Below are 18,363 nucleotides of genomic sequence, written 5' to 3' on the forward strand. Positions count from 1 at the left end.
TGCATATTGATTTCTTTTCCTTTGTGCTTATTTCCAAAAGCTGTTTTATCAGTTCAGATCCTTAACAACAAAGAAATTAAACACACACACACACACACACACACACACACAGACCAAAATACAGTTCAAATCATTAACAACAACAACAACAACAAAATCTCAGAAATGATGATAGATCTTGGCTTGCTGATTAATACATTTTGGATATTGATCAGATATAATAATTTCAATATCAATATATGAAGAATTTAACATAAGGCATTGCTCTTGGTTTTTCCCAGTTTTCACCTAGATAACATGGTAGTTGCATTTAATCCTTTGAAATTGCCCATTTGTCTGACTCTTGAGTTCTTTGCCCTGCTTTCCATAAATAAATAACTTTCCAGTGAGGCAATACCAGAATAACAGTGTGGTGTTTAGAAGGCAAAAATCTGAAATATCATAATAAAGTAATATTTTCAAAGAAAGAGTCTATCTTTACTCCTTTTTCCCTAGTCTGAATAGCTTAGAACAAATGTGCCTCAGGGCTTTCATGCTAAATGTTCTCAGTTCATAAAATCGTGATTATTAATCAGGCTATCATTAAATATTAAGTTACTTTTGAGATAAATGTCATTTTAAATTTGGAATCCTACTTTTTTTTTTCTAAATCTAAGGAGAGCATTTTCATTAGGCTTTATGGAAAGAGTGCACATAGAAAGCTTAGAAGCTATTAAGAAGCTACTTCTTAAACTTGGCTTATGGTTTCGTTCGAGCCCAGCCAAATAGTTTCCAGCATAATAAACACAATTTGTAAACATCTATATGAAGCTAAAGTAGAACATTATGGTCATCATTTTTATCATTTTTTTAAAATCTGGGGAGCTATTTTATTGCAGGCATTTTATAACATTCGGAATACAGTGTTTGATGGGTAGCAGTTGCTCAATAAATATTTGTTGAATGAGTTACCTCAAAGAGTTTTTAAGATTACAAATGGTGGCTAAGGCTATTGCATCCATAAATGCATACTATATTCCACAAAGCCCCATGAATTAAAATATCCATGTCATTTGCTGGTACTTTATATTAGCTTCTCTTCTTTTACAGCAATATGTTTAAATCAGGGAAAGAGTTTCAAGTAGATGCTAGTTAAATACATATTCAAGTCCGTAATGTTATCTGGGCCTACAAAACACATGCTAGAACACTAAACCAAAAGTTCCTGTAATATTCTTTGCAGTGATCCTGTGGGTTTCTTGAGAGCAAAGGGCTACTTTACCCAGTTTTGCATCATCCCCCATGCTCAGTATTTAGTGACAGTAAAGTAACATTGTTTTGGAAGGAGGAGATGGAATGAGAGAGGAATAATGGATCTAAATCAGTATTTCTTATTTATATTTTATGGTCTTTTTCCATTCTGACCATTATTGGAATAATAGAAATTATAGACTTATGTTGTAGCCAGGAATCATTAATAATAGGTTCAACTTGCCAGTATTTATAGGTTTCACTGGGTATGAGATAGTCAGATTACTGTTGCTTCACATTTTTTTTCTTCCACTGTTTAAATTGTATATTTATTTTTGGTGCTCTGAGGTAGCAAAGTCTAATACAAATAACTAGATTCAGAAGCAGGACCTTTAGCTACTGGCCCTGATGCTGAAAAGGCCCTGGGAAGATTATTTAAATCTCCAGTGTTTTTCATCCAGTTAGAGTGGGCCCCTTCCAACTACTATACATTTTGTATTTTCAACATTTAAAAAGTATTGGTAGGCATCTATTTTGACCATAAATCTTGAATACTAAGACAATTAGCATTACTTCTGAAAGTCACATACTAAAACTTACGTTTAGTTTTAAAAATTCAGAGCTGCCAAAACAGTTGCCAATTCTACCATCTCTATCCATAAGAGAATTGTAACGTGATAGTAAATGTTATACATGTCATTCAGGCCAAGGGGTAGATAAAATATTACAGGAATTATTTGTGGTTCACTCTCACCTTCAGTATCATGCTATTAGGATTGCTCATATTGATCCCATATTTTCGCTTATTTATTATAGGCATCCAGAATCCTTCAATTCAAAGAAAATTCCCAGTGTCTTATAAAGGTCAAGAACATGGTCTTTGGATTAAGATAATGCTGGGTTAGAATTCTGGAGGCAGCACCTCCTAGTTGTGTTGTGAGCAAGAAACTTACCTTTCTGAGCCTCAGTTTCTTTACCTGTAAATAAAAGATAATAATACCCACCCCAAGGAGAGATGAGAAATAATGAGAATTCTCATCATGTGAATTAACTGTGATAAGCACAGTGGCTACATATAATAATCACTCAATATTTGGTAGGTGATGAAAGTGATAATCATTAACAAAACTAACAAAACAAATGAGATCATAACTTTGGCTTTCCTTCAGATACAACTCTAAGAATATCCCTACCTTCTAGGAAATGTAAATTTTACTTATGGGCATTTTGATCTTAAGCTGAAATAAAATCCAAATTGTAAATTTGTGAATCCATCACAATAGCTTATTTTACACCGACATGTTCTTTTATTATAATCCTGACTACATGCAGCTAGCAAAGATGAAAAACAGTGCTTTAAATATCACCGTCTCTAAATCCAGAAAAACTAGTTCTTTCCTTGAAGAAAAAAAAATGAAAAAACCCATAACGATATTAAAGAATAATTTTTTAAAGGAAAATAGAATCCATAATTTCACAACCGTTAACCGCACTACTCCTTTCAGTGAGAATAATAGCCTTCGTTTATTTTTGAATATTTTCTCCCTTTGTCCATAGTAACATTCTCTGTTATATACTGTTGCAACCATAATTATTATGATTTTTCCACACTGTTTTTCTCATTGTTTATTTCAAGACTGCATCATCTGGTACAAGTCACGTGAACTCAGGGCTTCAGTTGGTCCATCTGTGGTCCCTAATTTTTACATTTTTATTTTAGAAAATGTTGATGGAAATTGATGAGTTCATGTTCCTCACCAAATGCTTTGATATTTTCTTATCAAATTTTGCTGAATTGTATTTCTAGCAGTAAATTTAACATCCTAAGATTCATAGATGCTAGTAGGTCATCTTGCCCATCTGCCTTTTTTACCATTAATTATTTATTATCGTTGTAGCTTTCCAATGTTTTACACAACAGAGACACATGGTAGGTTGAGAGAGGGGGCAGGGGTGAGGGAAGGAATATTTATAAAGTGCCATACACAGATGGATGGTTAAAAAATGCTGTTTAATGATCCTCACTAATGACAAGGATGGATGGAAAACATTATTCCCAAGGAATATGGAGATGGTGGTGTCTATAGTTCAGGGAACCTCTTCCCTTTTCTGTCTAATAATGAATAGAAATAATATCTAATAATGAATAGAAAAAAATCAAGCATACAATCAATTGTGACAAAGTTCAATTTTTAAATTAATTCCATAATATCATTGATTTGTTAGAAACTTGTTTTTCATGCTTGAATCTAGAACACAATGTTTTGAGTATGAGTAGTCAGAGAAAGAAAAAACGGGACCTCCAGTTGATGCTATGCCGAGTGTCCCAAGGTGAATTTTGGAAGCGGTCTGCTTTGAGGCTGAAGGTATGGTATCTTAGTCCTTTGGGGCTATTACTACAGGATATCTTAGACTAGGTAACTTATGAACAGCAGAAATTGATTTCTCACAGTTTTGGAGGATGGGAAGTTCAAGATCAAGGTGCTGGCAGATTTAGTGTCTGGTGAGGGCCTCTTCCTTAGAGATGGTGTCTTCTTGCTGTGTCAAGGACACAGGCCACTCTCTGGGGCCTGTTCTGTGGACACTAATCCCATTCATGAGGGCCCTGCTCTCATGACCTAATCACCCCCAAAAGGTCCCACCTCTTAATACCATCAGCTTGGGAAGCAGGATTTCAACATAGGAATTCTGATGGGATGCAAGCATTCAGACCATAGCACATGGCCACCTGTGTATTGTGATTAGAATATACCAGGAAAGACTCTCACCTTTCCCCTCACATGATTTTCCCATCCCAGTTACTGCCCAGCATGTATTTCCATTATTATAGGATTATTTCTTTGAGGCTTCACATGGAAATACATTCTATTATTTAGAAAGAGAAGAGATCATTGTTGACAGGTATAAGCTTATATTTTGAAGAAAGAAAGTGGACTCACTAACTTTTATACGTTCTTCTCTTTTACTTTTCTTTATTTTTTTAATTGGTGGAAGTGCCATCATATTGAAGAGGCCCTCACCAGACATGAAAGCTGAGAAATGGAAAATTCACTTGTACAACATTTTAAACTTAAGAAATTTACCACAGTCAACTTTTTCCTATTCCTCATCAGTCCAGTCGAAGATGTAGATGAGTAGTATTCACACAGAAATCTCACAGAACCATAAAATCACAGGGACAGAAGGCACTTGAGGGCCATCTTGTCAACCTCCACAGACTAGGAGTTTCTCCTGTGTATACCTGACGGGTGATCACCTGGGTCTACATGAACACTGCCAGGCAGTGGTCCTGGTAGTTTTTTGAGGTAGCACTGTCCATTGTTGGGCAACAATAATTACTAGAGAGTTTTATATATGTACAAATTATTATCTACCTAGTTCCAGGAAATCCAGCTCTTATTTCTAACCCAGGCCTTGTTAAAGTTGGCAAATAAAGGTCATCAGAACTTCTAAATAAATTGGAGGTTATCCATAATAACTGGTAGTATTATATTGTGTTAACCAAAATATCTAACAAAACAAACAAGATACTAGTGCTTTGAAATTTATTACTTATTCATTTCTTGGGGGTTAGTCCACAACATGTGTTAAGCATTCATATTAGGTGACACACTAGCTAGGTACAAAAGATGCAAATATGGATACAGAGATGTTTGTCAATTTTAGTAACTCACGTCAAGTAGGTGTTTCCAGGTTTAAGCCCTCATGGCAACTTGTACTTTGCTGTTGTTGCTTTTATTAGAATTGTAGTTAGTTGCTTGCATGTTTGTAGAATATCTGTTTACCTCCATGAGAGTGTAAGCTGCACCATGTCAGAGACTGTGCCTCAAGCAGCATAGGGGTTCATACATGTTTGCTGCATGATAAGAAAGGATTCTAATTGAATAGTTATAATGAGAAAAGCATTATAATAGATAAAACAAACTTCTAACCCACTGAAGCAGGAAAGATTAATTCTTTCTGGGAAGGTACTTATTCTTGATCTTGAATAATGAGTAAAAGTTTATTAGGTGGAAAATGCGGAAAAGAACATTTCATACATAGGAGTCATATTGAATTTGGGGAATGGCAGGTAACATGAGGTAGCAGGAATAAGAGGAAACTGAATTTTAAATAAATAAGGAAGGAAATAATTAAACCTGATTATTTACTTTTTTAGTCCACTAATATTTATTGCACGTCACTTGGGACACAATGATGAATAAGATCAGATGTGATCCCTGCCCTCCAGAAACTTAGAATCTAGTGAAGAAGATGGATATTTACCAAATAATCAAAGTAATCATCCCAACAAATATAAAATTGATGTTGTGACAAATGCTACTACAGGTGAAAGGTACCTGGTTCTATAAGTTCTTACAATAAGAGGATTATTGTATTGTCAAGGAGGTCAGGGGACAATAAGATGTGATCCTTGAGTTCATATCTGAAGGTGAAGAGGGGAAAGAAAGATGTACAAATTCCCTGTGTATTTGGGAATTTGTACAATTTGTACAAGAGGGAGAATAGCACATTAAATAAATGAAAGAAGGATCTACAACAGAGAGAAGGGGTTGGGGGAGAGCAAGGGACATGTAGAAGCACAGAAGTAAGTGAAAGATAGACCTTGCAGTCTTTGTATAGTGTTGTGTCTTTTTTTTCTTTATTTTATTTATTTATTTATTTTTTGGAAATGGAGTCTTGCTTTGTTTCCCAGGATGGAGTGCAATGGTGTGATCTCAGCTCACTGCAACCTCCGCTACCCAGGTTCAAGCAATTCTCCTGCCTCAGCCTTCTGAGTAGCTGGGATTACAGGCATGTGCTACTATGCCCGGCTAATTTTTGTATTTTTAGTAGAGACAGGGTTTCACCATGTTTCCCAGGCTGATCTGGAACTCTTGAGCTCAGACGAACCACCTGCCTCAGCCCCCTAAAGTGCTGGGATTACAAGTGTGAGCCACCGCACCCAGCCAGTGTGTTGTGTCTTAATCCTGAGAGCCAGGAAGCCATGGGAGCATCTTCTACAAGAGATGGCGCTGACCTGCTGGTATTTGGGCTGTAGTTTGCAGAGCTGACTGGAGAGATCCAAGGCAGAAGGAGGTTGTTATCGTCAAAACCAGTGCTAGGGAAGCAGAGGTAAGGAAAAAGCAGTTCTGGGAAGTGCACCTCTCTTTGCAAGAACACAATTAAGTTGCCTGACTGCGGCCATTACCCTTTACTGAAACAAACAATATGTAGGAGATAACTCATCTCAACTTGGTGTAGTTTGGATTAGTATTTTGACATGGGGGTAGATTAAGAAATAAAAGGTTTTTAAAACTCTGACTAGAGGTGAATGGCAAATAATAATGAGGTGGAATTTAATGGAAAGAAACTTTTATAGACAACTAGAGATCTGGGTTCTAGTTCAAGCTCAGCAACTATCAACTGAGGTCAGCCAAGTTATGTGACCTCAGTGAGTCTCAGTTTTAAAAGACGTAAATAAAGAAATTGGACCAGATCATATCTAAACTCCCTTCTGTCACATTCTGTGATTTTAGTCTCAAAACATGGAGCTATATAAAGCATGGTGTAATACTTAAGTCATAGAGACTTCTCAGTATTTGAGCTTTTAATACGGGCACATTACCTATAGCATGTTTGAGTATGGAGAAATAGGAACAGAATGATAATTTTAAGTGTATTTTTACTATGAGACAGAGCCCAACTGAGAAACGGTCTTTGTACAAGAATATTCCTACAAACGGTCCTTGTACAAGAATATTACTACTAAACATTTCAGACCAATCATTACACGATCTAAAAGTTAATTTTTTCTGGAAGAGACCTTACAGATTGTTCAAATCCTCTCCAAATTTCATGAAAATTTCCATATTTGGTTTCATAGAGGCTAAGTCTATCTTGTGCCAAACATCCAAATGGAATGTAAAATTTATGTCATTCATCCAAATAGTGGATTGTATCATCCACATGGAATACCAGGTAGTGACTAAAGTTCGTGATTTATTTTTCAGGATATTACTGGGTGGCCCATTGTTTCCCATTCCTTTCAGTAGTACCAGTAGATTCTCTGTTGGTTGCCTTCCTTATTTTTTTCATCACCTTTCATCTTTATCCCCTTCACTACACTGTGAGTCTGGGAAGACTTGCAAAAGAAAAGAATTAGGAGGACACATCTTGGGTGCCAATATAAAGGGCACTTTAACCATCATAACAGAAAACCCAGTAGCTGAATAGCTGAATGTGGATATAAAAGTTTGAGGCCTTTTCTGTGTGCATTTTGAAGCATACTAAAAATTTCCAGCCATCACAATACCTTGTAGTCTATAAAAGGTCCAAGATGCTTTATCATTCAATATTATATTTTTCAGAATAAAGAAGGGTTTTTTTTTTTTCTAGTCAGCTATGTTTTATAAAAGGTCATTTTTCTAAAAACCAATTCTGGTGTTTTATTCTGTAATTTTAGTGAATTTTAGTGAACATATATGTTTAGGGCCTAATTATTTAAATAATTATCCTGATGAAGAAAAATTATATTATGGGTCTAAACAAAATAGTTTATTTATAAATTTGGAGACAGCTATGATATTGAAAGATGCTCATATTACATATCCTATTTATTACTTGTCTTGTCCCCTTCTTATTGCAACACAATGCTTCCTTTGACCACTTAAAGGAAAGCTTTTAGGATTTCATCTGAGTGTATCTAAAAAAAGCATCGTTATATCAAGGATAAAAGTTCTAATTTTTTTTTTTTTTTTTTTTTTTTTTTTGAGACAGAATCTCACTCTGTCACCAGGCTGGAGTGCAGTGGTGCAGTCTCGACTCACTGCAACCTCTGCCTCCCGGGTTCAAGCAATTTTCCTGCCTCAGCCTCCCAAGTAGCTGAGACTACAAGTGTACACCACCACTCCTAGCTAATTTTTGTATTTTTTGCAGAGATGGGGTTTCACCACTTTGGCCAAGATGGTCTCGATCTCTTGACCTCATGATCTGCCCACCTCGGCCTCCCAAAAAAGTTCTTATTTTTTTTTTAAAACTAAGGAGTATATACTTGTGCTAAAGTTAAGGAAGAAATTGATATTAGCAGCCTTCGATTGCAGAAAAGAAATGTCACCTTCCACTTTCTGAGGACAAGGACAGCATTTCAGTTATTCCTAGAATTTTATATATTAAAAATAATAAACAGTATGAAATTTATTAAACACTTCTGACCAGGTTCTAAAGTAATGCAGGTTGCAGGTTTGTTGAATTTCTTAGGATAGGTGAAAATTTCCAGGACCTTACTTTAAATATATATACTTTAAATATATATATTTATATATATATATAAATATATACATATGTTTTTAAGTTGTTATAATGTTATTGGTTTTTTATTAGTAAATTTTGGAAGTGCTTTTAAAAATTGCAGCCAACAATGGAATTAAAAAACATACACTGATTTAATCTTCAGCTAACAGTTATGATGCCTTTCTCTTCAGATATCTACTGCAGATCATCTTGTGGTTCTCTGAAATATAGTTTCTACAGAAACTTATTACTTAATGCTGTACATGAAAATTTAAGAAAATGCCTTAGAGCTATATATGCAGTGATACAGACTTAAAGGTCTCAGAGCTGTTTGTTTGCAGTGCCTGCTCAGCATGTTCTAGCAACACAAAAATGAAATGTTAAACATCGCTTACATCTTTAGAAAGGTTTGCTTTTTATCTTCACAGGATCGCACATGTGACTTACCCTGCCTGGCTCCATGAAGGAAGTGTCAAGTGTATGACATAATGCTAGTATTCTTGAGACTACAGTAAACCCCACTCCCCCTCCAAACCTGGAGCCTCAAGCTGTAATTAAGATGCCATGATGAGAAAGTTATGTTTTGTCAGTTTTGGCCCTGAGCGGGTGGCAGCATAATGCTACGCTGCTGTAGAAGCAGGGTGCAGCTGTGCAAAACTCAAATGTTTGTTGTTGTTTATTGTTTACAGAGCCGCTTTTTTTTTCTCTAGAAGACTAATGAAGGGATATTGAGTACATTCGCGCTGGCTGACTGATTGTAGCAAGCTTAACTTTCAATTCATTGAATGAGGTGAAATAAATCAACAAACTGCTGAAAGAAAATATTCACTAAGATTTTGCCCTTGACATGAAAACATGTGTTCTGAGGTCTCAAACAAAAGTGTCTTCTGTTTATACTGACAATTTATGTTTATAAATTATTCACAGTTGCATAATATCTACACAATTTAAGCGCTGAATTATTGCATTTTATATTACACTTATATACAGAATTGAACTGCATGATTAATTTTATGGGGTAAAAATCATTATGATAGACATAAATTCACTTACAAAAGCATGACGAGAAAATACATCATATCCACTTTAATTACTGAAATTAAAAAGGTAAATTTTGCGAACGCTCTAGGGTCATAAAACACAATACCCTTACCCACAGGGAACTGGCAGATTCATTGCTAGAAGTAAAATTTATATGGCAGAAAAGGACATAAATTTAAAATGAAGAGTTAACAGATAGAAAATTAACTAAACACTAAATAAAATAAATGAAATTTTCATGATGTTCTGAAGGTAGTCTGTTTCAAGCCATGATAAATATTAAAGTAAAGGTTCTTGAAATGAAATATGAAAACCATCTTCCTCAAGAAACTAGACATGGAAAATGTTTCATTGACTGTGAGGCAGCATTATAGCTTTATTTCTATCTGAAGTAAGGATGGTGATTGGAGGGCATGGGGAGGTAAAAGGAGCAGAATCGCAGTGAAAGGAAAAAATTAAGTGTCATAGGAAATTAAAGAATTTTAGCCATGGCCATGCCACCACTTAATGGGTGAAGAAATTAAAGTTCAATTAGCAATTGAGGGCAATGCGGAACTGAGGTGTCCTGAGCCTCAGACAGAGCCCCTTTTATGATTCCATAGACCTCCAACTCTGTTTAGATGTTTTTATCTCCTGGAAGGTATTTTCAGCCCAGGAGGCCTCTATATTAAGATTGGCTACAGTAAACTTAATGAAGTATATATAAGTCTGAAAAAATATAGTTTGGTGTTGTGTTTAAGTGGCTGTGAGGATGGAAAGATCTAGGGATCAGGACAGGAAAAGAGGGAAAGCAAAGGAAGAAAGATAGGTAGCGTGTGGCATAACAGACATGGGGGATAGTAAGAGAGAAACCCACAGAAGAAGAAATAGAAGGGAGAAAGGCAAGCAGGCAAGCAGAAAGGTTCAGTGAGTTTCAAAGGCGCTGTTGATCAGGGCTTATGCTCTGCAGCTTGCATTTATTATAGGCTTATTCTGAAGGCTTGATTAACTTTTGGAACACTATTCACAGCTCTTCAACTGCTCAGGAACTTATGCCTTTGAGCCTGTGCTCTTTATCGGGTAACAAGCAAAACATTCTGCCCAGGGAGAATAAAAAATCTTTTAACCATAGTAACAATAATGAGAGCAGATCATCTTTAAATCTTAAGAAAATCAAATCAACAGGCTGTTTTCTCACCCTTAGTTTCTCTCTCCCTGCTATCAAGAAAGGGTATTAAATTTCAGTGTGTCTTTTTTTGCGGGACTTGTAATCAACACTGGATTTCTTATAATAGAAAGTTCTTGATCAGTGAAGAAGATGTTTTGAAATTTAAGTCTTATGACCTCTCTTCACTTGAGACATACACCCTACAAAAACGAAAATTCACTATACACAATGCATGTGAAATTGTTTAAGACAAATAGTGACCTACCAGTGACTATGATATAACATTTCCTTTTTTAATGACTTCTTCAAAATAGCAAGGCATACCATGCCCTTCACCACAAACAAATGAGATATTTGTGTCATTCTAGAGTTAATTCTCTTCCTGGAAAACCTCTTATCTGATATTATAATCAGTTCAAAAATGATTTATCTTCATATTAGCATAAGACATGGTGTTCAAAAAGAGTACATTTATTTTATTTTTATTTGTATTCAAATTCAAACTGCATCAGCTCACAGTTTGTTATTTATGTGGACAATCTGATGATTGGTTGTTGAGATGTCAGTGTACCTACAACTAAGTTATTGGATGGAGACTCCATATTCAGATTAATCACTAGAATTGCCCTATCTCTAATATTTTTAGCTGTTTTTGCCTGATCCTGATAGTGTTGCTCAATTTTTAACATATATATAGTTCATCATCACCTGAATATAAAATTAGAACATGAACATCAGTGGCACCAAAGACAGATGCTATGAGGTGCCTGTTACGTGTGGGTTCAGTGCTCAGTAGAGAAAAGTTTGGACCCACAATCCCAGGCCTTTACTTATAATTCAATGGGAAAGACAGAACATATTTGTGAAGAGAAAATTTAAAAGCTAGACTTTATTTAATAGAAACTAATATAGCTTCAATCTTAGTTTTCTTTCAGTGCTTGGAAACCAAACTTTAGGAAGAAATATGAATATTCTTATTCTATTCAGATATACCTCCTTGCAGTGAGCATTTCACATCAACAATCTCATCTAATCATCATAATATTGTGCATGAAATGGATAACATTGTCTTTATTTTGTAGATTAGAAAATTCAAGCCCAGATAATTTAAGTTGCTTACTCAATCATTATAGATCTTCTTATTTTTGTAAATATAAGCATTTTTGTCATGTGTGATGAAAGTGTGTGTGTGTGTGTATGCTGAAAATATTCCTGTAACTCTGTAGTTGAAAAAACTCCTCATGCAAGTGTATTTATTGGCCACATTTGAAATAATTCTTATATAGTCCATCTACATTTTTCATTACCTTGTCTTGTATTCATTCAAGAGGATCTTTGGCCTCCAGATGGAGAAGTAAATTTAACTTGCAGGATGGAGAAGCCAGGGGCATGCAGAAATTGGTGTGTATCTTAAAAGAGAGTTCTAATTATAAGGACCTCTTAAATCTAATAGTTTTCCCCTTTAGTATAAGCTGTTTACTGTGTGAAACATGATGTTTTATATTAAAGGTGGTATTTTGGATGAATTGCTTGAAGCTCTATGATTTTCTGCAAAAACATTATAGGGGAAGATAACTAAGAAGATGCTTGCTGCTACAGATCAGAATAACAGATCAATAAGAGGGACTACAAGAGCAGTAATACTTTAAAGAATTAGTACACAGGAGAAAAGAGCCGTGAAGCAGAAGAATACACACACATACACACACACACACACACAACACCCACACACATTCTGATGTATATTATATATACATAACATATAAACACAGATGCATTTTAAATAAGTGATCCCAGTAATTCCATTTTTGCATTTTCTGGCCACATAGATTACTTTGGTCAGCTCTCTTGTGGAAAATAATTATGGAATGGATTAACTGTTTAATATTTATTAAACTACACTGTATAAGCACTGTGCTTGGTGATAGGAACATAATAATAGAAAAGATGGTCTTTGTCCTCAGGAGTTCCCAGCATACTATGGGAAAGGTGTATTGCAATGGTATGGTGGAATTTTCATGATCCCACAGTGGGAATATTATGGAGAGCTTTCTGGAGGAGGTGAGGTTTGAGCTGAGTCTTGAAAAGCAAGTACTGGTCAGTCAGAAGGAAACACGAAAGATGTTTCCAGAACACAATATGGAAAGGCCAGGAGCTTGAAAGGGAATGTTGTGTGCAGTCTGGGGTTGCTGGAATATAGTGATGAGGGAAAGATGAAAAGTGAAGATGGAGAGGAGGCTGGACCTACTAGGACTAACTAGGCTTTAAAGTGCTGGTAGGACTTCAAAAATAAAATTCCAAAAATGATGACATTTTGCAGGATTTAAAGCATGTGAGTGGCAAGGTCAAATTTGTATCTTAGCAGAGCATTCTAATAGCTATGTGGAAAATGGTTTTTAGGTGGACAAAACCCGAGTTTGGGATCCAATTTAAGGCTGTATTAGAAGTGTAGGCAAGGCTGGCCGATTGCTTAAGCTTGGGAATTTCAGACCAGCCTGGGAAATAAAAAAAAAAAAAAAATTAGCGTGACATGGTGGTGCAAGCCTGTAGTTCCAGCTACTTGGAAAGCTGAGGTGAGAGGATCACTTGAGCCCAGGAGGCAGAAGTTGCAGTGAGCTGAGATTGTGCCACTGCACTCCAGCCTGGGCTACAGAATGAGACTCTGTTTAAAAAAAAAAAAAGAAAGGAAAAGAAGTCTAGGCAAGTGATGCTGAGGATTCGAACCAGCATTGTGGTAATGGGAACCTTCGTAACAGTGTTGGAGGCGTTAAGCAATGGTTAGGAGGTATAATTGGTAAGACTTGGTGCTTATTTGGATGTGGACGGATGGATCGGAATTTCACAGAGTTTTAGTGAGGGTGACTGGGTATGGGATGGGGAAGGCCATAAATCTAAGATGGAGAATGATCAGGAACTGGTTGGGGAGATTGGCACCTAGGTCAGTTTAGCTTAAGATGTCTGTGGTTTATCTAGAAGGAGTTGATCAGGGCAAGGTGCGGTGGCTCACCCTGTAATCCTAGTACTTTGGAACGCCGAGGCAGGTGGATTGCTTGCACCCCGGAGTTCAAGACCAGCCTGGGCAACATGGAGAAACCCTGTCTCTACAAAAAACACAAGAATTAGCCAGGTGTGGTGGCACATCCCAGATACCTGGGAGGATGAGGTGGGAGGATCATCTGAGCCCAGGAGATCAAGGCTTCAATGAGCTGTGATGGTGCCACTGCACTGCAGCCTGGGTCACAGAGAGAGACCCTGTCTCAAAAAAAAGAGTTGATCAAGCACATGGATCTTTTAGTCTGCAGCTTGAGAAAGAGGTCTCTCATGACATGTTTGGGAGTTGCCAGCCTATAGGTATATATCATTGAATACACAGCCTATTCTGTGTAGTACACTGTGTTGTCTTTTCCCCCCTTTCCTATATCCTAAAGGAAAGATGTATATCTCCAAAAGTATCTAGTCGTTAATATTGTACCTTCTGGTTGTATTCAGTCGTTAATATTGTGCCTTCTGGTTGTAACAACAGAATGATCCCATAGAACAGGAAATACTCTAGGAAAATGCAAGTAACCAAGTGATTGTTGCTTTCTTCCAGCTTTGTCAGTGGAAATGCCTGCCCCAGAAGGATATTGCTTCAGTTGACCTCATTTTTTAAGGACCCTGGCTCTGCGGCTTTGTCCAGTTCAAAATGGCAGAAAAGGCTCCCCCGGGCTTAAACAGGAAGACTTCAAGGTCGACACTTTCTCTTCCTCCAGAACCTGTGGACATTATCCGGAGCAAAACATGCTCCAGGAGAGTTAAAATCAACGTGGGGGGCCTCAACCACGAAGTCCTGTGGAGAACGCTGGACAGGCTGCCCAGGACGCGCCTGGGGAAGCTTCGAGACTGCAACACACACGAGAGCCTCCTGGAAGTGTGCGATGACTATAATCTGAACGAGAACGAGTATTTCTTTGATCGGCATCCAGGAGCCTTCACTTCCATTTTAAATTTCTACCGGACAGGGAAACTCCATATGATGGAAGAAATGTGTGCACTTTCTTTTGGCCAAGAACTTGATTACTGGGGGATTGATGAGATCTACTTAGAGTCCTGCTGCCAGGCCAGATATCATCAAAAAAAAGAACAAATGAACGAAGAACTGAGGCGAGAGGCAGAGACTATGCGAGAGCGAGAAGGAGAAGAGTTTGATAATACTTGCTGCCCTGATAAAAGGAAGAAACTGTGGGACTTGCTGGAGAAACCTAACTCATCAGTGGCTGCAAAGGTATGAAACCTATGGTATTGCTTGCCTGTGTGTGGTCAGAAAAGATGCGACCTACATTCAAGAGAGTATAACTTTTTTTACTGTTTTAGTAACACAGAACAAAGCATAGCTACACAGACAGTGAAAAACTCCTTTCCAAAATCTTATTTAGTCCAATATAGTAACTCATCCTGGTTAATGTCATAAAGTGGCATTACCCTTTCATAAATAATAATTATTGTCTGTAGAAAGGGGCATGGGCAACAGAGGGTGAAAGAGAGTCCTCATTTTCCTGGCGCTGTATCATGTTGGTGACTTGGAGGTTGAGGAGAAAGCCCTAGCTCAGACTCATCAGGCACTGAGTCTTGTGGAAGATGAGGGCCTGAGCTCCATCTTGAACAAAGGGAAGGTACTGTCACTGGAAGGAGAGGAGGTACCTCTTAGCCTGGCTCTGTAGAGGTTCAAGGAAAGAAACAAGAGCATGGCCCCAGGTAGCTCAGAGGGCAGGCACCACACACATGAGGAAGGGACTGTTTTACTAAGCTGTGTAAAAAATGAGTCAATGTCCAGAATGCATCCACGTACCGCCCCCCCACCCCTTGTGAGGCCTCCTTTAACAGTGCATGTTTCTGACTGTTGTTGAATTTTTTTTTTTTTTTACAATTGAGGTATTACCATGTCTGAGTTCATAAAGTATTTACTTAAAATGAAAGCAAATTCATATTTCCCCATTGTGACTGCATGTATCTAAATCTCACAGTAAATTTTTTGTCACTAATTCCAGTATATAATTCAACTGTGTGATTGTCTAATTTTAACTAGAGCTTTCAAAGTTAGCCCAAACCAATTTCCAGTCCATATATTTAGTTCTGTATTGCAGTATGAATGATAAGTAAAAATTCAAAAAGCCATCTTTAGCTGCAGGGGTATAGTATTGACATTTTGTGCATAATGGATGAAAATGGAGTATGGAATGGAGAAGGGAAGAGTGTGTCATCACATGAATTCTTTTGATTATTTACTGTTGTTTCTAATATATTCTCTCTTGTAAACGGTAATGATTTCAGAATTTGTAATAGACCATATGAGATTTTTGACTGGAAATTAAGATTCTACATGATAATCTATAGCACATAAATAATGTAAATAATGATCGTAAAACTGCTTTTTGTTTGGTTTTCTTTCTGGTTGACTTCTAAAGGCATTTTACTTTCCAGCCAGGACATGCACCTAAGTGAAATAAAATGATATCTGTTGTCTATAACAAAGAAATGCATATTTTGTGGCAAATAGAAGACTTTAGGTGTTTTTGTAGTTTTGGATAAGTTGTTTCCTTTCACTTAACTTGTAAGAAAAAAATAAATGTGCCACATTTGTGGGTTTTGATTGAGAAAGGCTACTGCTCTTTCCAATATCAAGTGTTTAGGTACATACTTGAGTTACTACTAAAAATATGGAGTGAATTTTGAAAATGAATGAGACAGATTCTGGAGTTAAGTGAGTATTGTGGGTGTTAAATGAGTTCTTTCAAGCCTTTAGGCAACTAAGGAATAAATCATTGTTCCGTCAAAAGTTCCAGAGACAGTTAGCCAACTATATAAAAATAAAGCAATTAAGTCAAAGACAATTTGAAAGGTTACTGTAGTTTATTTGTTCATAATGACATTATTAACCTATATCTAAAGTTAAGTACTATTACAGAAAAAATTTAAGATGTATGTATATTTTCCCGAAGAATTTCTCACAAGGATAGAATAAGGTCAATAACCTGATTTCCTACACAAGGTAGTTCATTTAATCTGTAAATTTTAGAAGAAATAGCCATTTCTTAATCTCTAAGAAGGTAACGATGACCACGGCTCATTACAATAGACCTTTACATATGCATCCAACATATTATTTAAGTTTGCTTCAAATTGTGTCTGTATGAATAGACAAGAAATCTACCTACAAACTCTACCCAGCAGCCAAAGACATTGGTTTTGGAAAATTTTATGCAGTTATAAATGGTAAATTTGTTTCCACATTGTTAATCAAGCTAAGTCAATCTTCACTATAAGTTGATTCTTTGCTAAATTTCCATACAGGATTTCTGTTTGTTTATATGTCTACATTTTCCTCTCTGTTTGAATAGTGAAATATTATGGAAATTATTTACATTCGATTATATAGTAGTTTAGTGAAATTATTGTTCGTTTGTCTGAGGTTTAGAGCCTTTTAAAAATGGCTCTGTGTAATGTCTTATATAAACCACTACCTTTTCCTGTACTCTTCTCGAGTCCTATAACTTGTTTTTTTTTTTTTTTCTTTCTGGAGTAATTCTTGGTGAGGGGAGTGGTAATGCAGGTATGTGTGGATAGTATTTTCACAACTTAAGAAAAAGTAGTAATATTACAGCTGCAATAGGGTGATATTCTAGCCCTCACTATTTACTTTATTGTGGGGGTACATCAGGCTCTTTCCTATGTTGTGAAGCCCTTGTGTAGGAATGCTTGGAACCTTCGTATTCATCCTCACTTGCTTAGGAGGTAAGATAGCTTTAAAGCAGAATATCTGTGGACCTTGCCTTTCCAGTTTTTTGCTTATTCAGTATGATAATTTAGTTGAACATATGCTCTATGTGTGCCACACACATTAAAGTAGGTACTTAGACACTCCATTCTTTCCAGAATTTAAAACTATCCTTAAAATATTCTCTTATCTTTAACTGGGATTTCATATCATTGAAAATATTTGTGTGTTTTTCTCTTTCAGTTTTTGTATAACTTAATAGATTCCTGTAATGAAGAAAGTATAAAAGTTATAAGATTATTTGCAAAATCCCTAGTATGGAAGGAAAAATTTGACCCTCTCTATCAGGTGTTGCATAACAGGCTAAAATATCTATTCTTTGATATGAAATAAATACTCAGTTAAGTAATAATTGTTCAGCCCATGCTATATGCATCCCCTATGATATAAAAAATTATTACAAGGTCAATTGGCCTATTATTTTTGTCTTTGGGTATTTCTCTGACAATAACAAGTCAACTCGTTTGGAACATGTTCCCTGGTGTCACATAAGGAGCCACTTCTCTTACTTGGATGTTCTGGTGTATTAATACCTGAAAAAAAGCCAAAACGGGGTTTAACAATGTGGTATATCTGAAATATTACATTTAACAAATTAACATTTTTGCACACATATATAAAACCATGAAATATAATCATGCTATTCAAAACATAATGACAGGGAGAATAGAAATACTTATTTCTTAGTTCTCTGGGATATGGTGTGACTTGGTAATGGGACACAGGTTTATATCTGTATGATGGACTCTGTCTTTTTTGACTCTTGTCAGTGTATGTTGGTGACTGTACATGCCCTCATACAGAAATAATGTACACAGTTTGATTTGAGGTGGTTTGTGAATGTGTGGCTCAGCTGAGT

General features: G+C 36.3%; 1 protein-coding gene across 1 annotated transcript in view; it reads left to right on the forward strand.

Annotated features, from left to right (window-relative positions):
* Positions 1 to 14,960, forward strand: part of LOC117079633 (potassium voltage-gated channel subfamily B member 2-like) — a 30,151-nt gene extending 15,191 nt beyond the window's left edge. Inside the window, exon 2 of the mRNA XM_033203658.1 lies at positions 14,283 to 14,960. Coding sequence (XP_033059549.1) covers positions 14,376 to 14,960 — 585 coding nt within the window. The 5' untranslated portion in view covers positions 14,283 to 14,375. The remainder of the gene's footprint in view (positions 1 to 14,282) is intronic.
* Positions 14,961 to 18,363: the final 3,403 nt, after the last annotated feature.

The sequence above is a fragment of the Trachypithecus francoisi genome, unplaced genomic scaffold (genome assembly GCF_009764315.1).
Source record: "Trachypithecus francoisi isolate TF-2019V2 unplaced genomic scaffold, Tfra_2.0 Lachesis_group7, whole genome shotgun sequence".
In the NCBI taxonomy this organism is placed as follows: domain Eukaryota; kingdom Metazoa; phylum Chordata; class Mammalia; order Primates; family Cercopithecidae; genus Trachypithecus; species Trachypithecus francoisi.